General features: G+C 49.8%; 1 protein-coding gene across 1 annotated transcript in view; it reads left to right on the forward strand.

The window, feature by feature from the left end:
• Window positions 1-23704, forward strand: part of ZER1 (zyg-11 related cell cycle regulator) — a 34857-nt gene that overhangs the window by 1242 nt on the left and 9911 nt on the right. Inside the window, exons 2-11 of the mRNA XM_084821260.1 lie at window positions 7867-8162; window positions 9170-9320; window positions 11746-12176; window positions 13041-13217; window positions 16456-16570; window positions 17381-17527; window positions 19047-19220; window positions 21137-21352; window positions 22637-22678; window positions 23275-23394. Of these exons, the coding sequence (XP_084677386.1) occupies window positions 8005-8162; window positions 9170-9320; window positions 11746-12176; window positions 13041-13217; window positions 16456-16570; window positions 17381-17527; window positions 19047-19220; window positions 21137-21352; window positions 22637-22678; window positions 23275-23394 (1731 nt within the window). The 5' untranslated portion in view covers window positions 7867-8004. The remainder of the gene's footprint in view (window positions 1-7866; window positions 8163-9169; window positions 9321-11745; window positions 12177-13040; window positions 13218-16455; window positions 16571-17380; window positions 17528-19046; window positions 19221-21136; window positions 21353-22636; window positions 22679-23274; window positions 23395-23704) is intronic.

Below are 23704 nucleotides of genomic sequence, written 5' to 3' on the forward strand. Positions count from 1 at the left end.
CTTTAGATGGCTTGAAAAGGGGACTGGACAAATTAATGGAGGAGGAGAAGGCTATCAATGGCTACTATCAGAGGCAGTGTGCCTACATGCACCAGTTGTTGGGGAACATGGGCGGGCAGGTGCTGCTTGTGGGTTTCCCACAGGCAGTTAGTTAGCAACTGTGTGAACAGAATCTGGACTAGATGGACCTTGGTCTGATCCAGCAAGGCTCTTCTTATGTTCCCATGATCCTCCAGCCATAACCCTTAAGATCCACCTGGTTTGTCCCTTGCATGGGAGGCTGCTGTGCATTGCATGTAAGAGCAGGTGATAGGTCTAAATACTAAATATTCTTAAAGGGAACATTTATTTATTACATTTCTGAAACGCCTCACCATATGCGTTTATCTAGCTGTTTTACAATCGTGATTAAAATACAGATAAAATCCACCATATGATACTAATAGGTGTACCTACACAGCATAAAATACGATATATTGCAGGGACCAAAATCACAGGGACTAGGATAATACAACGTTGCAGGAACTAAGATGATAAAGCACAAAAATGCTAAAATATTTTAAAAACCTTTGAAGAATTTTAAAACCCCCAGGAGAACAGGAAAGTGTTAGCCTGGCACTGGAAAGATGGGTGGGCACCAGGTGAGCAACCCTTGAGAGAGGTTCCAGAGCTGGTAGGCCACCACCGAAAAGTTCTCTCTGTCCTTGACACTCTCGGGACCTCAGAATGAGGGGGCACCTGAAGAAGGACCTCTGAGGATGACCTTAAAGTGTGGACAGGTACATATGGGAGGAGGCATTCTACCAGGTGCCAAGCCGTGTACATCTTTATAAGTTAAAACCAGCACTTTGAATTGGGTCCGGAAACAAATTAGCACCTAGTCCCAGTTAGAATTCTCTCAGCCATATTTTGCACTAGAAAATGGGGTGGGGGGTGTCTTGGGAATCCCACCTGCTGTGGGATCTACTCCTTGTGATCTGGTTGCATGTCAGCCAAGATGCCTTAGTCCCAATCGAACACTTGGAAAGGATAATCTTGATCATGTCCTTTCCCTGATGTGCCCCTTCACTGCAGATAAAAATTCTGCAAACGGCTTTGTGCAATTGCATTAACGCGGGTCTTCCCCCCCCCCTTTCTTTTAAAAAGAATCAAATTCCAAAGCAGCATGTGTTTATGTGGACAGAGGCAGGATTTTGGGGCTGGAAATGGCTAACCCAGAAATAGGTGCTGTGTGTCCTAGTCATGATGTTCTACCACCTACGCAATGGTATAAAGGCTTCCAAGTTCTCATTCGGAATTGAGCAAAGCAAAAATGTACACGGGGGTATCTTTGCCAGAAGCATCTTTTCAGGATTTGGATGACATTTCAGCTTTCCCCCAGCCTGGTGCCTTCCAGCTGTGTTGGACTGCAACTCCCAGAATTCTCAGCCAGCAAACAGATGGAATTCTGGGAATTGCAGTTCAACTTATCGAGAGGACATCAGATTGGGGAAGGTTTATTTGCATGGTTACTGGAGAGGGCTCCCCTATGAGGAAACCTCTGGGACTGTTTAGCTTGGAGAAAAGGCGAGTGAGGGGAGACATGATAGAGGTGTACAAAATGATGCCTGGTGTGGATAAAGTGAAGAGGGAGATGTCTTTCTGTCTCTCTCATCATATGAGAACTCAGTGGGGTGTCCCATGAAGATGAATAGTGGGAGATTCAGGACAGAGAAAAGGAGCTACATCTTCACACAGTGCAGAGTTAAACTAGGGCAGGGGTCCCCAACCCTTTTGGATCCGTGGGCACATTTGGGAGTTTGAGAAACTGCTGTGGGCAACACCACAAAATGGCTCCCATGGAGGATGTGGCTAGTCACATCGTGGCTGCTGTGGAGGCCTGGCTAGTTAAGAGTTGTGCGGACAGGGTGCGGGGAGAGGAATAGCGAGGCTGGGAGGGAGGGGGAAATGGAAAAAGTTGTTTCTTGGCCTGCCCAATCTTCTTTCCACACAGACTTTTCCCCTTTGCTCGCACTTTTGCTCTTTCCACTCCCAGCCTCTAGCCTCGCAATTTCTCTCCCTCAACCCCTTTCCTAGCTATTTCTCTCCCTTCCCCATCTCTGGTCTTCCTTCTCTCCCTTCCTAACCCTTAGCCTTGCTCTTTCTCTTCCACTCACCCCTTTGTCTTGCTGTTTCTCTCCACTCCCAGCCTCTACCCCTAGTGTTTCTCTCACCCACACCTCTCTCCTTTGCTGTTTTTCCCCCTCCTAGCCTCTAGCCTTGCTCTTTCTCTCCTCTCTCCCCCTTTGCCTTGCTTTGTCTTCCTGCTCTCTGAACAGCCGATCAGCGGCAGGTTCAGGAACAGGAAGGAGAACCTGGTGTCCTAACGTTTTTCAGTGTTTTATTAAAAAAAAAAAAATGAAGGTGGCAGAGAGTGAAGAACTGTGCAGGTGCCATTGGAGGGAACCACAAGACGTGATGGGCACCATTTTGGATGGCTTTAAAAGGGGGATTAGGCAAATTCCTGGAGGAGAAGGCTATCAATGGCTGCTATATGCTACCTCCAGTATCAGAGGCAGTGTGCCTATGTACACCAGTTGCTGGGGAACGTGGGCAGGAGGGTGCTGTTGCACTCCTGTCCTGCTTGTGGGTTTCCCATGGACACGCTGTGAACAGAATGCTGGAAGAGATGGACCCAGCATAGCTCTTCTAATGTTCCAGCATACCTGGAAGGTAGCAGGTTGGAGGAGGAGGATGTAGCCTGTGCTGTGATTTGCAAGTCCTCTTTAGCTCTGCCTGGCTCTGTTGATTGTGTGTTGTCTTTTTTCCCTCCCTTCTCGGTGAAAGCTGCAGTGTCGGCTGCAGTCCTGATTGATGAGAATGCATCTCTGTAGCCGTGGCCAGGGAGGTGATGCTTCTTGTCGCAGGGCGCCAGGCTGCCAGGAGGAACGTAAAGGGGACTGACTCTGATGCAGAGTCGACTCAGGCTTGGCACCTTGGGCCCCGTCTGCCTTGAAGAACAGCGGGAGCATCATTAGCGTTCATGACTTGGGCAAATTGAAGGGCTTTTAACCTTTAAGCAGTTGATTACTCCATGAAAACCTGTATCAGTTTACTGAAAAGGCATCTTTCAGACAATCTATTTTTTAAATGTTATTTTATTAGTAGTATTTATAAAAAAGGAGACGTAGACACCATCTTAGAATTGGCACTCCATGTATTTCTTCCAGCAGTATTGTTTTACTCATGCACACATTGCGTTAATGTATACAACAGCTAAAACTCGCATGGTTAATTGACTAAGGGAGCAATCCTGTGCATGTTTAGGCAGAAAAAAAGTCCTGATCTCCCAGCGTGCCCCAGTCTAACTGCATCGGTTATGGCTTACTTTGCTTTCGCTCTTGGCCATGGGGTGTGCCCGCCCCAGCGCAACATTTATTTATTCATTCATTCATTCATTTATTACATTTCTATACTGCCCCATAGCCAAAGCTCTCTGGGCAGTTTACAAAGGTTAAAACATTAAAAGTACAATATGCAAGATTTAAATATAAAAACACACAAACAGACAGTATGCACAAAGACAACATGTCTGGGGATGCTCTGCCATTACTTTCTAGGGTCTCCAACAGGGCGTCTGTGAGCATTACACCTCTCTTGGTGTCTGCCAGGCTCCCTGCCCCTCCTGGTTTTTATTTTATTTCTTAAGAAGATTTCTTTTTGTCTCACCAGATTTTCCTTCCGGGAAATGGCTCTTTTGGGGCTGGCCACGCCCAGCTTGGCAGCCATTTTGTGAATGGGCAAGCTGCCGCCACAGCAGCCATTTTGTGAGAGTGACCATGATGCTCTCTCAAAAGCCCAACTGTGCCCACCGGCCCAAAAAGGTGGTGGAAGACACCTGATTTTACATCACTTACCAAGCCACTCTTATGGCCCACGACAGAACCACAAGCTGAATGGCCAAGTAGATGAGGAAGAGCGCGTGATTCCTCTTCCCGACACAGTTCTCAATCCAGGGGCAATGGTGGTCGTAGCGACGGACGCAGGGCTGACACGCCTGGCAGTGCTTTGCCCGCGTCGGTTGCTATAAGAAGCAGAGCAGAAGTGTCGCGTCACATGGTTCCATTTCACAGAGGGTTATGGGAAATCTATCCCCAGATCAGCAGGCTGAGCATTGGAGGACTTTTTTCTGTCTCAACGTGCATAGGATTGCACCCTACGATTTCTTTAATCGGGTGACAACTCTAACACATAGGAGATTCCGGAAAAGCATGCAAGCCGGGGATAGGGGATAGAGCTTTGCACAGCGCAGATCCATGCGCTATGCAAAACCAAAGTGATGTAAAAATTTAAATCCTACATTCAAGGTAAACTTGCCACAGGGATATAGTCCATTCAGATGTGCTTATTTTGTGCACATTGGCATGTTTTACCTTGCAGTCCATGACCAAACATTTCTATAACTTGTTCTCACCGAAGTGGGAATTTGGCTTGGATTTCTTGCTCGGCAGTGTCCCCTCCCACTGCTGCATGTCAAGCTGCCTTTGAAAGACCCCTCGGTATCGAAAGAGGCTTGTGATGCTTAGAGCAAAAGGTCAAACCCCATTGAGCATGCCCTTGGGCTCATCTAAAATTGTTTTTTTAAATTGGGGCCCATGTTTGTTTTTTGGAGTGTTACTCTGCATGCTGTGGATACAATTAGTGAGCAAGAGGCGGCCTGTGGCAAACCGGTTTTGTGGGATCGGTTCCAGCTTCTTCCTCCTGATGAAGTGGACAAGGTGCTTTCATCTGTAAGGCCGACCACCTGCTTACTTGATCCTTGCCCATCTTGGCTCATTATGGGCTGCAGAGAGAGACTGGGAGAGGGGATCAGGGCAGTGGCAAACGCCACCTTGAGGAGGGAGTGATGCCATTAGCCCTCAAGGAAGCAGTGATAAGACCGCTCTTAAAGAAGCCCTCCTTGGATCCTCAAGTTCTGAACAACTTTCGCCCAGTCTCAAATCTGCCATTTTTGGGCAAGGTGACTGAGCGGGTGGTGGCGATGCAGTTGAAGGCACACTTGGAAGAAACTGATTACCTAGACCCATTTCAGTCGGGCTTCAGGCTTGGGCATGGGACAGAAACGGCCTTGGTCGCCTTGGTAGATGATATGAGGAGGGCTCTGGATAGGGGTGAATGGTCCTTCCTTGTTCTCCTTGATCTCTCAGCGGCTTTTGATACCGTTGACCATATCCTCCTGGACTGCCTGAAGGGGTTGGGCATTGGAGACACCGTATTGCGGTGGTTCCGGTTCTTCCTCTCCGGCAGGTACCAGAGGGTAGCACTGGGAGAGGAGGTTTTGGACCCGTGGCTACTCACTTGTGGGGTGCCACAGGGTTCCATCCTCTCCCCGATGCTATTTAACATCTATGTGAAGCCGCTGGGGGCTATCATCAGGAGGTTTGGGGTGCAGTGCCATCAATATGCGGATAACACGCAGCTCTACCTCTCATTCAAATCTTCACCAAGGTTGGCCATAGAATCCCTGTCCAAATGTCTGGAGACGCTGAGTGGCTGGATGGGGAGGAATAAGCTGAAGCTGAACCCTGACAAGACCGAGGTACTTTTGGTGGGAGACAAGAGGAGGCTGGGGGATGTTGACCTGGTGTTGAATGGGGTACGGCTACCCTTGAAGACCAGGTCCGCAGCCTGGGGGTCATTTTGGACTCCCAGCTGTCCATGGAGGCTCAGGTGTCAGCTGTGAGCCAGACAGCACTGTATCAACTCCATCTGATACGGCGGCTGTGCCCCTTCCTTCCCGACCATCTGCTCCCATCGGTAGTACATGCCCTGGTCTCCTCTCATTTAGACTACTGTAATACGCTCTACGTGGGGTTACCCTTGAAGACGGTTCGGAAGCTGCAGCTGGTACAGAACGCGGTGGCTTGCCTGATTACAGGCAGCCGCCCGTGAGATCACATCACTCCAGTACTGAAGGAGTTGCACTGGTTACCAGTTGTTTTCCGGGCTAAATTCAAGGTGTTGGTTTTGACCTTTAAAACCCTATGCGGTTCCGGCCCAGCCTATCTTAAGGAGCGCCTCCAGCAACACCAGACAGGCCGCTTAACAAGATCAGCCTCGGGTGGCCTTCTCTCTGTCTCATCAGCCAGGACAGCTAGACTGGTGGGGACGAGGGAGAGGGCCTTTTCTGTGGTGGCCCCCACTCTGTGGAACTCCCTCCCTAGGGAACTCCGCCAATCCCCCTCTTTAATGAGCTTCCGTCGTGCATTAAAAACGTGGTTGTTCAGGCAGGCATTTGGGGTGGGTTAGGGTATTTTAGAAAATGTTTTTATTGTAGAATGTTATTGTTTTAAACTGTTTTATTATACGCTGTACATCGCCCAGAGTGGCTGGGTGACCAGCCAGATGGGCGATTAATAAATTTAAGAATAATAATAATATTTTGCTGTATATAATAATAATATTTTGCTGTATATAATAATAATAATAATATTTTGCTGTAATATTTTTTTGACCATTTAGCTTAGAAAAAAAGTGGCGAAGGTTACATTTTTCTCCCGCTCCCTTAATACTAGAACCCAGTGGGATCATCCCATGAAGTTGAATGGTGGGAGATTGAGGACAGATCAAAGGAAGGCAGCACATACTTAAACTATGGAATTCACTTCCACAAGACGTAGTGATGGCCACCAATTTGGATGGCTTTAAAAGGGGGTTGGACAAGTTCAAGGAGGAGAAGGCTAATAGTCCTGATGGCTCTGTGCTACCTCCAGTATCAGGGGCAGTGTACCTATGTACACCAGTTGCTGGGGAACGTGGGCGGGAGGGTGCCCTTGCACTCATGTCCCATTTGTGGGTTTCCCGTGGGCAGCTGTTTGGCCCCTGTGTGAACAGAAAGCTGGACTAGATGGACCCTGGGTCTGATCCAGCAGGGCTCCTCTTATACATGGTTTTGCTTTCTTTTGTTTTGTTTGTTTTTGTTTTGTCTGGACGTGAAGTTTATTCATTTATTTAATAGGTTCATATACTCGGGACCATATTTAAAAATATCTCCAAGCTGAGTTGCAGTATGAGCAGCGGGCACTTGTTCTTAATTCTAGATGAAATGTGAATTCCTTTAAATAACCCCAACAACAGCATGTATATTTTGCTTTGCTATTGGAACGGCAAGAAATAGAACGATTGAGTCCCCCCCCGCCTTAGGCTTTGACCCAATCATAATTTGACTTAATTATACAAAACAGAAATCTTCCACCGACCACCCATGAAATGACCCCATAGATCAGGGGTGAAGTTTTTGTTCCAGGTCTGCATTCCATTTCAGAGAAGCTCTTGGGGTCCGCATTCCAGTGGTTGGTGGAGTCAAAGGCAAAAGGGGCGGGGCCAAAAACTACCAGCATATTTTAGCTTCAAGCTCTTCCTGGCATAACTAATCCTGAGCAGAGGCATTTCAGTCTCTTAGACCCTGCCATGAAGCGCCCCCCTGTCTCTTTCATTCTTCATCAGACCTTTCTCAAGGGTGAGTTTACCAGTTGGCACCGAACACCCATTTTGTCACCCATGGGACCACTGAATCATGGTGTTTGCTTTGGATGGGGGAGAAGTGAGGTGTAGTGTGTTGGACTGGGACTCAGGAGACCCGGGTTCAAGCCCCCACTTGGCCATGAAGCTCACCGGGTGACTTTCAGCCAGTCACTGACTCACAGCCTCACCTACCTCACAGGGTTGTTATGAGGATAAAATGGAGAGGAGGAGGATCAAGTAAGCTGTCTTTGCCTCCTTGCAACAGGGAAAAATGGAGGGATATAAATAATAAATAAATAAATGTGCGGTGTGCTCACAATCAGTTGAGAAGAACTGATGTGTTTTTCTTTCCTCTGCCTGCAGCAGTCCTGATAACACTTTGAAGTCTGTTCCGAAATCTCCTCAGAACAAGGGAATTCCAGGAAGAAAGAAGCAGCACTTACTTGCCTTGGATTTCCCCCCTCCCTCCCTCCCCCGTTTCTCCCCGTCCACTGTCACAAGATGGCTGCCGACAGCCCAGAGTCGCTGATGACGCTCTGTACCAATTATTGTCTTCACAACCTGGAGGGGACCCTCTGCTACCTGCTGGACAATGAGACCCTCCGTCTTCACCCAGACATTTTCCTGCCAAGCGAGATCTGCGACAGACTCGTCAATGAGTAAAATATTGTTTCTTTCCGCTTTTCCTCTCGGGAGCTCACAGTGACACATAGGGTTCTCTTCCCCCAACGCCCACCAAAATCCTACCCTGTGAAGGAGGCTAGATGAGGAGACAGTGGCAGGCTTCATGCAGAAAGTAGATTTGAACCTGGATTTCCTAAGTCTAAACCCGCTCACCACAGCATCACAGCGTAGCAAGGATGTTCACTTATGCTACTTGTTTTGAAATGTCTTTACATCAGTCATTGTCTTACAACAAGAGAAAGGTTGCGATAAATGTATAAAGGAAGGGTGTTGAACCTCAGACCCTTGGACCAAATCTAGTTCTCTGGGTTTCCTAGATGGCCAAGCCCCTATTCTCTCAATCACCAATCATTTGGTGGTTTCCTGGCTTTTGTGGCTCTCCCCCCATTCTAAAAAATGGAAATGCCTCTCCTAAGGTTTAGTTCCTGGCAGTAAGAGATTTAAGCTTTAATATGCTGGTATTTTGGGCCTGCCCACCACTGGAATGCAGCCCCCGAGAGCTTTCGTGAACGTGGTTTGACACCCCGGTCTTACGACAATAAACTAGGGTCCCATAACTGCCCTCATATAACTTTTTAAGAGTGAATGACAACGGGTCGTGTCCAAGGTTAGTCCTACGTAGAGAAGACCCATTGAAATGAATGGGACTCAAGTTACTCATGACTAAAGTAAGTCTCATTTATTTCGATGGGTCTACTCTACATAGGACTAACCTTGGACATTACCGAAAGTCTCCTTAAGGATACTTAAGGCTTTGGGTAGTATCCAAGGTTAGTCCTACATAGAGTAGACCCATGTTATCCACTCAACAATCCCGTGAGGCAGTGTAGGATGGAAGAATGTGAATAGTCCTGACAGAGGCCAGCCCGGGAACTTCGGAGCTCAGCAAGATTTGAGTCCAAACTCAAGCCTCCGACATGCTGTGCTTTGCAAAGGACGTTAAAATCCTTTCCCTGCCTTGACACCCCTGTCTCTTGCGTAGGTACGTGGAGCTGGTCAACGCTGACAGCATCTTTGAGCACAACGAGAACTTCTTCACCCTGTTCTCAGATCCTCGGAGCACCAGGCTGGCACGGATCCATTTGAGGGAGGACATCGTTCAGGATCAAGATCTGGAAGCAATTCGAAAACAGGTACTGTTGCGCTGATTTATGCCACTTTGGATGCCGTTGGCGCTTGGTAGCAGCCCCCGAAACTCTGTGGCTGAGGAGCAGGGGTGCTGAACCTCAGTCCCGGGGGCCAAACCTGGCCCTCTGTGGGTTTTCAGATGGCCACACCCCCTTCCCCACATCACAAAATGGTTCCTGCTTTTTTCCCCCGATCGCCTCTTCTTTCCCGGCTTTTGCATGATTTCTCCCGGCCTCCACATTCTAAATGTTTTAAATGCCTCCCCTAAGGTTCAGTGACTGTTTTATATTATCTGCTGTCCCTATTTAGCTTCATAGTATCCCAGGAGGCAAAAGGGTTTGAATTTGATTATTTGATAGATTTTTGAATTGTAAGCCACCCTGAGTGCGTGAGATGAAAGTCCTTGGAGCACCTTAAAGACTGACAGGTTTATTACAGCACAAGCCTTTGTGGACTAGGATTTATTTATTTACTGTTATTAGTACATTTATATCCCACTTTTTCCCTCTTGCAAGGAGCCCAAGGCGGCTTGCGTGATCCTGCTCCTCCTCTTCATTTTATCCTCACAACAACCCGGTGAGGTAGGTTAGGCTGAAAGTCAGTGACTGGCCCGAAGTCACCCATAGAATCATAGAATAGTAGGTTGGAAGGGGCCTACAAGACCATCGAGTCCAACCCCCTGCTCAGTGCAGGAATGGCTGTCCAGCCTCGTCTTGAATGCCCCCAGTGCGGGAGAGCCCACCACCTCGCTAGGTGATTGGTTCCATTGTCGTATTGCTCTAACAGTCAGGAAGTTTTTCCTGATGTCCAGCTGGAATCTGGCTTCCTGTCACTTGAGCCTATTATTCCGTGTCCTGTATTCTGGGATGATCGAGAAGACATGCTGGCCTTCCTGTCTGTGACAAACTTTCAAGAACTTGAAGAGCGCTATCCTATCTCCCCTCAGTCTTCTCTTCTCAAGGCTAAACAGGCCCAGTTCTTTCAGTCTGTCCTCATAGGGCTTTGTTTCCAGTCCCCTGATCATCTTTGTTGCCCTCCTCTGAACCCTCTCCAGTTTGTCTGCATCCTTCTTAAAGTGTGGTGCCCAGAACTGGACACAGGACTCCAGATGAGGCCTAACCAGTGCTGAGTAGAGGGGAACTAGTACTTCCCGGGATTTGGAAGCGATGCTTCTATGAATGCAGCCCAAAAGAGCATTGCCTTGTTGCAGCCACATCACATTGTTGGCTCATATTCAGCCTTTGATCTACAGCAATTCCAAGATCCTTCTCACTTGCAGTGTTGTGGAGCCACGTATCCCCCATCTTGTAACTGTGCATTTGGTTTCTTTTTCCTAGGTGCAGAACTTGGCATTTATCCCTGTTCAATGTCATTCTGTTGTTTTCTGCCCAGCACTCCGGTCTATCCAGATCCCTTTGTATTCTGTTTCTGTCTTCCAGAGAAGCTCCCAGTGAGCTTCATGGCTGAGTGGGGACTAAAACCCAGATCTCCCCAGTCCCAGTCCAACTCTCTAACCACTATGCTGGATATACTCAATGTTTTTAATAAATAAGTAAAAACAACAAACTTTAGGAGTAACTTTAGGAGTAACTTTTTTTTCCTCGCATGCACATCTATTCCATTAACTCAGGGGGTTGGGCTGCTTTTGGCCCTCCTGATGTTTTGGCCTACAACTCCCATGAGCCCTCGCCTTTGGCTATGCTGACTAGGGCTGATGGAAACTGTAGGCATCTGATTGCTTAATCACCTAAGCCTATGCACGTTTAGACAGAAAAAAAAGTCCTGTAACTCCCAGCATTCCCCAGCCAGCCATGCCAGGAGTTACAGGATTTTTTTCTGTGTAAGCATGCACAGGATTGTACCTTAGAGCCCTTTCTGGTGGTGTAGTGGCAATATTTGAAGTGCAGGCGCTCATCGTGAGAGTCCCCATAGCCATGCTCCCAGGGAGAATCCAAAACTTCAGGCAGTTGAGTTGATGCATATCAAGAAACCAGATGTAGCAGCTTTAATCTCCACCCGGGGCAGCTTTTTGGTAAAGCCAACGGGCCTTAATTGCCCATTCAGGACCAAGCCTCCCCAAAATACTTTGTAGGCAATGTGTCGATCCGTATCAACAAACCAGTTCTAGCTGTTTTCATCTCCACCAGCAGCAGACCTTTGGTAAAGCGAATGGCTCTTAACTGCCCATTCCAGTCCAAGCCACCCAAGAGCAGGGAACCATATATTGTGGCTGGGAAAATTCATTCCCCTCCAGCTGCTGCGGGGATTGCAGCTGAGCTCGGAGGGAACAGGGAATTCCGGGGGTGGGGGGGAGAGGATGTCAGCATCCCTGCTAATGAAAAAGTGTCGGGGCTGCCTGCAAGCCCTGCCTCCTCAACCTTTGGTTGCATGAGAGCTGTCTGTCTCATTCCCCCGGTTCTTCTCCTGTAGGACCTCATCGAGCTGTTCTTGACGAATTGCGAGAAGCTGACGGCCAAGAGCCTCCAGACCTTGGGCAGCTTCAGCCCCACCCTTGTCTCCCTCAGCCTCTTCGGCTGCACCAACATTTTTTACGAGGAGGAGAACCCCGGGGGCTGCGAGGACGATCTGAACCCCAAGCGCCAGGTCCTGGTCAAGGGTTTCACTTTCGAGGGCTTCCGCCGCCTGCGTATCCTCAACTTGGGCCGGATGACCGAAGGGGTGAACGTGGAGAGCCTGCTCCGGCCCCTGGCTGCCCTTACAGCTCTGGACCTCTCTGGGATCCAGCTCAACGACATCCTATTCCTGACCCAGTGGAAAGACAGCTTGGCGTCTCTAGTGCTTTACAACATGGACCTTTGCGAGGAGCACATCCAAGCCATAGCCCAGCTGCGCAAGCTCAGGTCAGCGAGCGGCTCCCCCTCCGCCCGCTTCTTCTTTCCGCCTTGTCGCACTTCTCTTCCTGGCACTGACTCGGCTTATGGGACTCGTGGCCGCAAGATGTTGGCGATAGCTTATATATTAAAAAAAAACCCAGGGAAGATCAATCCATTGACAGCAGGGGGTGGAGTCTCTTTCATCCAAAGGGGCGGGCCCCCAAATACCAGCATATTTTAGCTTAAGGGATCCTATGTGTGTTTAGACAGAAAAAGGCCTACAACTCCCAGCATTCCCCAGCCAGCACTGCTGGGAGTTGTAGGCCTTTTTTCCTCTCTAAACATACATCGGATTGCGCCTTAAAGCTCTTACTGCAGGGGTGGGACATCTCAGGCCCAGGGGCCAAGTCTGGCCTGCCTATGGTTCCAATCCGCGCCCCCACCCCGATGGTCACGGCCCCTGACCGCTCATTGTGGGGTTCGCAGCTTTTGTGCAGTTTCCCCCCCATTTTAAAAGGTCAAAATGCCTCTACTGATGTTTTGACACTGGCAGCAAAAGGTTCAAGCAATTTGGGGGGAGGGGGGGGCGTTTGGGGAACTCCAGGTGGGCCAGATTTGGCTGGTGGGCATGGGGTCTGGAAACTTGCTTTTAACAAGAACAGAAAGCTGAGATCCTCAGGAGAGCACGTTCTGCCCCCAAACCTACATTTCTGCCCCCTTCTGCACTTTTTCCGGAGCTGACGTGGCATCCAACCCACACACAGCCATGCTCGTCCCCTACTGTGCATGCTAGAAGTGCCTGCAGCGTGCAACGGTGTTAATCCAGCTGGCCCATCGTACTGCTCTTGGTCCCTGGTGGGTGACGTGATGTTCTCTTCTCACTTGTCGCAGGCACTTGGACATCTCCCGGGACCGCCTATCCAGTTATTACAAATTCAAGCTGACACGCAGAGTCCTGAACCTCTTTGTGGAGAACCTGGGGAACCTCACATCCCTGGACATCTCAGGCCACACCATGCTGGAGAACTGCACCTCCTCATGCCTGGACGAGAAAGTGGGCCAGACCAGGTAAGGCTGCAAGACTGGTCTTGACGGCCAAAGGCGGCGGGGCGGGGTTGGGCATGCTGCTCCTGTAACCTCTGACCGACGTTGAGAGGCTAGTGTCAGAGCTGGCGCCAAGGGTCAGCATAACTGGACACCTCCCGAGGGTCCACATCCCAGCAGGCTGTGTGAACCTGGCTATGCGACCAAACCATGGTTTGTTAACCCGCAGTTTACAACCCAACAACAACCATGGTTTCCCTTCGTGGGCTGTTTGCTGTTAACAAACCATAGTTTGTTAGCGCGACCGTGTTCACATGGTGCAACATCCCACAATTCACCACCAACCCACGGTTCGATGACAAGCCATACTCGACCTGTAATCTCAATTATCGTGTTGTGAGAGCCAAGCCTATATATTGTTCCTTGTATGTCTACATGTATGTATTTATTAAATTTGTTAATTGCCCATCTGGCTGGTCACCCAGCCACTCTGGGCGATGTACAACAACAAAACAGTTGAAACAATAAAATTCTACATTAAAAACATCATAAAAAATACCCTAACCCACCCCAAATATAATAATATTATTATTATTATATACATACAGCAAAATGTTGTTGTTGTTGTTGTTATTATTATTAAATTTATTAATCGCCCATCTGGCTGGTCACCCAGCCACTCTGGGCGATGTACAGCGTATAATAAAACAGTTTAAAACAATAAAATTCTACAATAAAAACATTTTCTAAAATACCCTAACCCACCCCAAATGCCTGCCTGAACAACCACGTTTTTAATGCACGACGGAAGCTCATTAAAGAGGGGGCATGGCGGAGTTCCGTAGGGAGGGAGTTCCACAGAGTGGGGGCCACCACAGAAAAGGCCCTCTCCCTCGTCCCCACCAGTCTAGCTGTCCTGGCTGATGAGACAGAGAGAAGGCCACCCGAGGCTGATCTTGTTAAGCGGCCTGTCTGGTGTTGCTGGAGGCGCTCCTTAAGATAGGCTGGGCCGGAACCGCATAGGGTTTTAAAGGTCAAAACCAACACCTTGAATTTAGCCCGGAAAACAACTGGTAACCAGTGCAACTCCTTCAGTACTGGAGTGATGTGATCTCACGGGCGGCTGCCTGTAATCAGGCAAGCCGCTGCGTTCTGTACCAGCTGCAGTTTCCGAACCGTCTTCAAGGGTAACCCCACGTAGAGTGCATTACAGTAGTCTAAACGAGAGGAGACCAGGGCATGTACTACCGATGGGAGCAGATGGTCGGGAAGGAAGGGGCACAGCCGCCGTATCAGATGGAGTTGATACAGCGCTGTCTGGCTCACAGCTGACACCTGAGCCTCCATGGACAGCTGGGAGTCCAAAATGACCCCCAGGCTGCGGACCTGGTCTTCAAGGGTAGCCGTACCCCATTCAACACCAGGTCAACATCCCCCAGCCTCCTCTTGTCTCCCACCAAAAGTACCTCGGTCTTGTCAGGGTTCAGCTTCAGCTTATTCCTCCCCATCCAGCCACTCAGCATCTCCAGACATTTGGACAGGGATTCTATGGCCAACCTTGGTGAAGATTTGAATGAGAGGTAGAGCTGCGTGTCATCCGCATATTGATGACACTGCACCCCAAACCTCCTGATGATAGCCCCCAGCGGCTTCACATAGATGTTAAATAGCATCGGGGAGAGGATGGAACCCTGTGGCACCCCACAAGTGAGTAGCCACGGGTCCAAAACCTCCTCTCCCAGTGCTACTCTCTGGTACCTGCTGGAGAGGAAGGACCTGAACCACCGCAATACGGTGTCTCCAATGCCCAACCGTTCAGGTGGTCCAGGAGGATACCGTGGTCAACGGTATCAAAAGCTGCTGAGAGGTCGAGGAGAACAAGGAAGGAGCATTCGCCCCTGTCCAAAGCCCTCCTCATATCATCCACCAAGGCAGCCAAGGCTGTTTCTGTCCCATGCCCAAGCCTGAAGCCCGACTGAAATGGATCTAGTTGTTGTAGTGTGTCAGGGTGGAAACTGAGTCAATAGAGCCCTGGAGCAGTTCTGATTCTGAGGAGGAACAGCAATCCGTGGGAGAGGAGCTCGCTCGTCTCTCACAAGCACAGCAGCTGGCAGAGATTCCTCCTGCCAGCATTCCTGGGATAGATAGTGACCCTGGCAGTGAGAGAGCGCTGGTGGGGGGCTTGCTGGATGCTCGGCGCAGATGCAGGGAGCGATGACAGATGGAGGGCGCAGAAAGGAGACGTAGTGCTTGTTTGGCGCGCAAACAACGGCCGCGTCCCGAGGACCCAAGGGAAAGAGGGAGGATCTCTCTCTAGCCCATAAGTTCAGGGTCTTCCCGTGGTTCTCCTTCAAACGGGGACCAACTGCCTTACCTGGAGCTTAGGCTACTCTGCTATCTTTCCCCAGTGCTGTTCCTTGCTTTGGTGCTAGCGACTAGTATTCTGAAAGAGTCATAAAGTAATAAAGGAATAAAGTTTCGGAAATAATTCCTCGTCGTCTGTGTCCTGAGTTGGCTGTTGGTGGGGACTGCAAGAGGCAGCTAGGGCGCTGCTGACATAGCGCAAGGTATTTTGGTGTGGCTTGGTCTTGAATGGGCAATTAAGAGCCATTTGCTTTACGAAAGACCATGGCATAGATGAAAACTGGTTTGTTCAGACGGATCAATGCAGCTGGCTGCATTTTTGGACTCTCCTTGGGGGCATGACTGCTGGGGCTCTCATGGCGAGCGCCTGCACGTTAAAATTTACTGCTACACCGGGGGGAGGCTGGCTTGCTGCAAAGCAAAGGGCTGCCTTCTGGTGCCATCTTTATTTGTGTTCCAAATAAACCAAGAACCAAGAACTTTGGTTCTTGGGGAAGTGACTTCTCTTTTAGTCTCAGTTTGCCTGCTGGGAAATGAGTGTTTTGTGACTGGCCATGCTCACCCTGGCAGCCATTTGATGAATGGGCAAGCCCCACGTCCCATGGCAGCCATTTTGTGAGAGCACCTATGACGCTCTCTCAAAATTCCAAATGCTCCCACCAGTCCAAAATGCTTGGGGACCCCTGAGACGATGGGGAAGAGCTGTAGCTCAGTGGCAGAGCACACGCTTTGCATGCAGAAATTCCCAACTTCAGTCCACGGCATTTCCAGTGAAGGGGATGTTGGGTTACCGGATCTAGGACCTTTGAAAGCTGCTGCCCATCAGAGTGGGCAATGTGGGGCTAGATTGACCCACTGCCTGCCCCATACATGACCGGTTCTTTTGTTTCACCTCCAGCACCAATCCAGAAACAAGCAGCATCACCCCCTTCAGGAACTTGAAGCGGCCACTCCAGTTCCTGGGCCTCTTTGAGACCTCTCTCTGCCGTCTGTCGCATATCCCAGCTTACAAGGTAAAGCCAGATTTAGAAGATACAAATAATCTCCACCCTCCGGAACAACATGAGAATCTAGGAGCTACCTGAGAATCTGCCCATGTCAGAGCACATAGCAGTAGCGTATTTAGCATTTATATTACACTTTAGAGCAGGGCTCGGCAGAAAGTTGTTTTGGTCTTCAACTCTCAGCATTCCTGACCATTGGCCATGTTGGGAGGGGCTTTTGGGAGTTGAAGTCCAAAGCATCCTTTAGAGCACTTTGTGGTCTTTATCTTGTTGTAATTCTCACAACAGCTCTGTTAGCTAGGTCATTATCCCTATGCTGCAGGTGAGGGTGCAGGCCTTAATTTGTAGCCAAGATTAATGTTATGTCCATGTATTTTTCCATATATAATTTTAAAAATAACTGGGTTCACCGCTGGGGTGGGGGCTAAAGCTGCTTTCTTCTCTTGGTGACTCCAGCCATTGAGAAATCAAGCCTCTTTCTATCTTCCCTGGGTTCTGTTTCGTGCTACTGAAACTCCTGCTGAATTTGTTGCTGCCTTCACCACAGCAGCAAAAAGTACAGCAATTTTCCATGGAAACAGTTCTCATGGGGACCCCACGTGCCCTTTTTCCTTGCAAAATCGCCCTGTTTTTTGCTGCCACCAGGGCAAATTTGGCAGGGGAAACGGAGCTGCAGAAGTGGCCATGGGGGGCTGTGTGTTGCGCTGTAGCCTGACGGAATGTCAGGAGACGGGCTGTATGCGTACATTTCTACATAGGCCACTTTGGTCAGTTCCTTCGTTAATTCCCATGTCTGGATATTCTCATTTTTGATATCAGGTGACTGGTGATAAGAACGAAGAGCAGGTGCTCAACGCCATTGAGGCATATACCGAACACCGACCCGAAATCACGTCTCGAGCCATCAACCTCCTCTTCGACATCGCCCGCATTGAGCGCTGCAACCAACTGCTGCGGGCCCTCAAGGTGAGTTTGTGCATCCCAAGGGAAGTGCTGAGGCTTGGTGCATTTGGCTTTGATTCGAGGGTCAGTGGCTTTTTGGGTCAGTGGGCACATTTGGAATTTTGAGAGAGGGTCGTGGGTGCTCTCACAAAATGGCTGTCATGGGGTTGGGGCTTGTGTGTTCACAAAATGGCTGCCATGATGGGCATGGCCAGTCACAAAACGGCCATTTCTCAGAAGGCAAACTGGTGAGGCTGAAAGAAAAGTCACTTGCCCAAGGTCTTAAGTCCAAAGCAGAGGTGGGGGTCTGAGCTCCAAAACACAAACCCACTCTAATGAAGCCAAATAAAGATGGCGCTGGCAGGACGCACTTTGCAACACGCCAGCCTCCCACTTATTTTTTTTTTTTAATTAAAAAGCATCTTAAGAAATAAAATTCAGGAGGGCCTGGGAGCCTGGGATACAATAGGCCATGGGGAGAGCAATCCTATGGCTCCTAGACAGGGTTTGGGGGGCCATAGGATAGTTTGGATTCCTGGATCCAAGGTTGGAGTCAGCGCTCCAATCTCAGACCCAAGAGTACGAGCTCCCCACCCTCTCTCTGTCCCCCTCGTAGCTGGAGGGGAGAGAACCAAGGTCATGGAAAAGAGACCTCGGAGGGAAGGTAAGAGTGGTGATCCCATCGGAGGAACCACAGCTTATGAGCCCAGCTTACGAAGAACCCTCTGGCCTCCCCAACCTCCTTCCCCCCCCTCCCCAATGCCTCAGCTAGATGGGCAAAAAAGCCCATCTAGATGAAATGCAAAGCGGAAGGAGCATGGAGGAAAAGATCGTCTCCACCACCCCTGCCGCTCTGCACTGGATGGCCATAAGCCCTTAAGTTCAGAGGCTTGCAGCCATCCTCATAGGATTGCGCCCTAAGTCCAGAGTCTTAACGTTTCCTAACTGCATCACTGGCTATCATGGTTAATAGGTTTTGGTAGATGTCTCTTCCATGACAACATGGAATATGCGCGGTCATAGCAAAGTTCCGTCAGTCCAGCATTCTCTTCTGCACAGTTGTATTTTTTTAATTTATTTTTGTTTATTGTGTTACATTTATATCCTGCCTTTTCCACCAAGGAGCCCAAGGCAGCCTACATGTTCCTCCTGCTCCCCTCCATTTTATCCCCACAACAACCTTGTGAGGTAGGTTAGGGCTGAGAGTCTGTGGTGGGCCCAAAGTTACCCAGTGAGCTTCATGGTCGAGTGGGGACTTGAACCCAGGTCTCCCCAGTCCGACACTCTAACCACAACACCACACTGGGCTCTCACCAGAACCCACCACAAGTGGGTCGTAAACAGCAATCGCCTTCCCACGTTGTCTCTTCCCAGCCATGGGTACCGAGAGGAATACAGCTCCTGAAACGTGGAGGTGCTGCAGGATGTGCGTGTAGATGGTCTGGTCCCTTATTTTCAGCTATCAGTCTCTCTTTGCGTAACATGAGTGGGCAGGAAAAAAAAGACATGTAATAAGGTCAGACTTTGCGCCCCATTTCTGCAGCTCGTCATCACCGCTCTCAAGTGTCACAAGTACGACAAAAACATCCAGGTGACTGGCAGCGCTGCCCTCTTCTACCTCACCAACTCGGAGTACCGCATGGAGCAGACCATCAAGCTGCGGCGGCAGGTCATTCAGGTGGTGCTGAACGGCATGGAGTCTTACCAGGAAGTAACCGTAAGTTCTGATTCTATTTATTGGACATGATTTCTAAGCCGCCTTCAAGGGTGGAACCCTCTCAAGGTGGGGTTCAGGAGTAAAGATCCATAAGAACATATTCAGTAAAAATCCACTAAAACAGAATACAAATAAAAATCTGTGGGCAGTGTCCAGCGAGGCACTGCGCCCCCGTCGGGTCGGTTCCACAAGCAGCTCCACCCGCCGATTCCATTGCGTGAGCAGGACCCACCTCTTGCGCAACGGAGATTTAACGCTTCCTAGAGGAAGCCCTGAAATGAGTGGAACTGCCAGTTGCCAGATCTGGACAGGTTGGCGGAGCTCCGTTGTGCGAGCTTCGCTGGCCTGCCCCATTCCAGAAACTAGTACTTCTGCTTGTTTCCAGTTGCTTCCAGAAGCACTCAGTCTTGGTTGCGCAAGCGGTGGATACTGCTTGCGGGGCGGAATCAGCAGGGGCGCAGCGCCCTCTGGGATACTGCTCGATATAAACAGAACATACCGAGAGAACTGGAAGGCCGGAGAAAACAGGTGGGTCTTCAGAGCTTTCCTGAAGACCTGTAAAGAAGGGGTCTGATGAACCCCCGATGGAAGCCAACTCCAGAGGTGCGGGGCCACCCCTGAGAAGGCCCTCTCCCTTGTACTCACCAGCCTAACCACCCTTGGCAGCAGGCAAGTGAGGGGGGCCCTTGCTGACGACCTCAGGGCGCAGGCAGGCTGGTATGGGAGAAGGCGGTCCTTCAGGGAGCTTTGGCAGCTGCCAAATCACACCAGGTTCATAGGGCTGGACTCAGACGTCCACGGAGACCTGCTTCTAAGCCTCGTCTCATTCCCCACTTGTTTATTTGTTTTAATCAGTCGTCACTTCTGTGTCACTCGTCACTGTCTTACAATTTATCATCTCACTTTGCGGAGATACGGAGAGTCAGGGGGTGGAGTCTGGGACTGTTGGAATGTTGCCTCATAGGTAATGGGGCGGAGCCTAGTAGGAACAGGCCACACCCACTGGTATAATCCCACCCCCCGTATTTTAACCTTTCTCTGCGCTGGCAGAGGCACAGAGTTTCATGCCTCCCCCAGCGTGGAGAAGGGAACTTGTCTGGTGCTGGCTAAGTCCCAATGGGAGGGAGTTTGGCACACAAGGGGATCCCCACTGTTAGATCAGAGAGAACAGTGGGGATTTCTTTGGGGGGATTCCTCCAGGGGGCGGGGCTTTGAAACCAAGCCCCTCCCCTGGGAGAAACCCAAGGAGGCTCCAGGCCGAATTGGGGAGCCCGGCAGGCTTTATTAGGCTCACGGACCGCAGGTTCTGCACCCCTGGCGTAACTGTTGCTATCAGCAGGACATTCAGGGCCTGTAACTGGAGCCAAAATAGCTCTATGGGAGCTGTTACCCCAGCAAAGGTCTGAGGCAGATGGGGAGCTTATATGCTGGCTGTGCCTGATTCCCCAGTAGCAGCTGGGTCTCCCTTGTCAGGAGCCCCAGCTGAGTCTTCTTTCTCCTGAGTAGACTCTTTCTCATGAGTATGCCCTGGGCTAAAGGCTATGCTCTGGAGACGGATCTCAGCATCCCCACCTGATCCATCACTGCTGCCGGTGCTCTGATGGACCATGGGTGGAGGGAGGAATGTCTCGGACCACGGGTGGGCTTGGGACAGAGTTAAAGGGGTTCTTGGGAGACATCCCTGCCACCGGACCCCTCAGGTTGCCCCAGATCTTCTGTAGGTGAGGGGGTGCTCCTCCTCCGAAGAGGTCTCCCCTGAGCTTGGGAATCCCTGTAGGAACACAAGGAGGCTCTGGGCCAAATTGGGGAGCTCAGGCCGGCGGGTCGGAGTTTCTGCACCCCCGGCATAAGCGTTGCTGGCTGCAGGATGGCCCTTTCTGGCTGGCAACCACTCACCCTTGCTTCCTTCTTCCCAGGTGCAGCGGAACTGCTGTCTGACCCTGTGCAACTTCAACATCCCAGAGGAGCTGGAATTCCAGTATCGCCGGGTCAATGAGCTTCTCCTGAACATCCTCAACCCGACACGGCAGGACGAGTCGATCCAGCGTATTGCTGTGCACCTCTGCAACGCCCTGGTGTGCCAGGTGGACAACGACCACAAGGAGGCCGTGGGCAAGATGGGGTTTGTCATGGTTGGTATGGCCCCCAAGACGGCTGCTTATCGCCAACCTGGGCCGCTGGAATTTCTGTCAAAGAATCTTCCTCTGGCGGGTCTTTTCCCTCCTCTCTAGGTGCCCGTGATTTTTTTGCTCAAGCCAGGGGTGTTGGACCTCTTTCAGCCTGAGGGCCAAATTCAGTTTCAGAGAGGCTCTTTGGGGCCACATTCTGGGGGTGGGCGGAGCCAAGCGCAAAATGTGTGGGGCCAAAACTGCCAGCATATTTTAGCTTCAAGCTCCTACTGCCAGTGACTGTGCCTTATGAGAGGCATCTAATTCTCTTAGAACAGGAAAAACCAGTGCAAAAGACGTAAAATCACCAAATGATTGGTGATGTTGGGGTGGGGGGAAGGGGGCATAGCCATCTGGGGAACTTCGGACGGCCATATTGGAACCACAGGCGGGCTGGATTGGGCCCATGAACCTGAGGTTCAACATCCCTGGCTCAAGCCATCCCAGAGGTTTAAAGAAAGATGAGCATTTTGACGCAACTGCTTGAACATGGGGAAAACATGCAGATTTGTCGCCCTATCTGTCTTCCCTCTCACTTGGAGGGAAATAAACCATGCCAACTCCAGCGTTGGCATAGTTTTTCTCCTGTTCTGGGAAATGGGAGAGCTTTGAATGCCATGGATCTTAACACTCTCCTGGAGCACTTCCAGAATTGCCTCCTTTTTGCCCTCTTCAACATCTGAGTTCCAACACTGGAATTCCAGCACCCTCCCAGGGACTTTAGTACTGAGCCCTTACTTAATTAACTCCTTTCCGTGTGCTACGTGCAACTCATCAGTAGTCCCTCTAATAAAAACTAAACCTTGACAAACAGTTCCTACCTTCATTCAAAGTGCATTAAGGTTACATGAACAGCATTGGAGTGTATTGGAGTGCACTTTATGGTAATTCAAAGAACAGAAAACACTACTATTGCTTTATTTAACTCCACTTTAAGGAGTTCTCTGGTTAAACTGATGCTAATCCTGTCTGTCTATCTAGCTATCTCTCAATTTATGAGTCACCTTTCAGCCCAAACAGAGCTCTCAAGGTGACTTACAATTAAAACTGAAAACAATGTGAAAGCTTTTACATTTTTTGGAAAACTTTCAGCACAACTGGAAAACGTTCAAAACATCACCAACAGCAGAACTAAGAGCAGGAGAGAATCTTAAAATCATATCTGGTGATTACCGTTGGTCATAATTTTCCTTTCTGCAATTCACAAACCTTGTATGTAACTTCTTCTTGCTTGTTTTCTGCCAACAGACAATGTTGAAGCTGATTCAGAAGAAATTGGTGGATAAAATGGTAAGATCTGGCTCCCTGAAAAAAATAAGTCTCAAGCGTTAACGGCTAGGTGTGGGTGTTTTAATCGTACTGGTGTTTGTTTATTTAAATTCATATTTTAAGACCGCTTTAAAATACAACACAATGAAAGAGGCCATGACAGTGGAAAATCACTCTCGTGCAGGCCAGCACAAGTGGTGACAAGTTGAGCAGACCTGAGCTCGCCCTTGCGTTGTGGCTTGCTGGGAACTTGACAATCTCCTTGTTCTTGCAGTCTGGGCTATCATATAGGGAGAACAGGTTGCCTTTGGTATGGCAGGGCATGGGTCACACAAGCTTCCTGTAGTCGCTCGACTAGCCCTGGCCTCTGGAGGAGGTTCCGAGGGCCGCGTGGGGAAACTCCGCGGGCCGGAGGTTCTTCACCCATGCTTTAGCGGAAAGTGCCATGAGTTCTGCAGCAGCCGTTACAGTACTAGTGTCCAGCTGCTGCTTTTCCTTTTCTTCCTCCACAGGGCACCTGGTCTCTGAAGCGGCTCTTGCACGTGGACTTCTTGCATCGTATCCTGCGTCCCTCGTGACTGAACCTTTTTTCCCCCTCTTTTCCTCTGCTCTGGCAGTGTGACCAGGTGATGGAGTTCTCCTGGAGCGCCTTGTGGAACATCACGGATGAGACCCCCAACAACTGTGAAATGTTCCTCAATTATAGCGGCATGAAGCTATTCTTGGAGTGCTTGAAGGTGTGTAGAGTTTTGGCCTTGAAAAAAATGTTTCAAGCATGTAAATAAATTTCAAAATAGTATCAGAAGACGTTGGTCATGGAACAAAATGTTGCAGTATATTCTCATCTCCTGATAGGGCCGTGTCCTTTCCCTGTAGGCCTTTCCGTTTTCCCATCCCCCAGCCCGTGGAGGGTTGTGCCTCACTCCAAGCTCCACCCCCTGTCCTGGGGAGAGGAATCTGCGTGTTGTCTCCAGTCTCTCATTGGAGATAATCAGGATATCCCTGCTTGCTAGTCACCCTCCCAGCAAGATTCTCTTCCTTACCTGT

This window comes from Heloderma suspectum, chromosome 14 (assembly GCF_057233095.1).
Source record: "Heloderma suspectum isolate Gila_16-S chromosome 14, 16-S_ref, whole genome shotgun sequence".
NCBI classification, from domain to species: Eukaryota; Metazoa; Chordata; class Lepidosauria; order Squamata; family Helodermatidae; genus Heloderma; species Heloderma suspectum.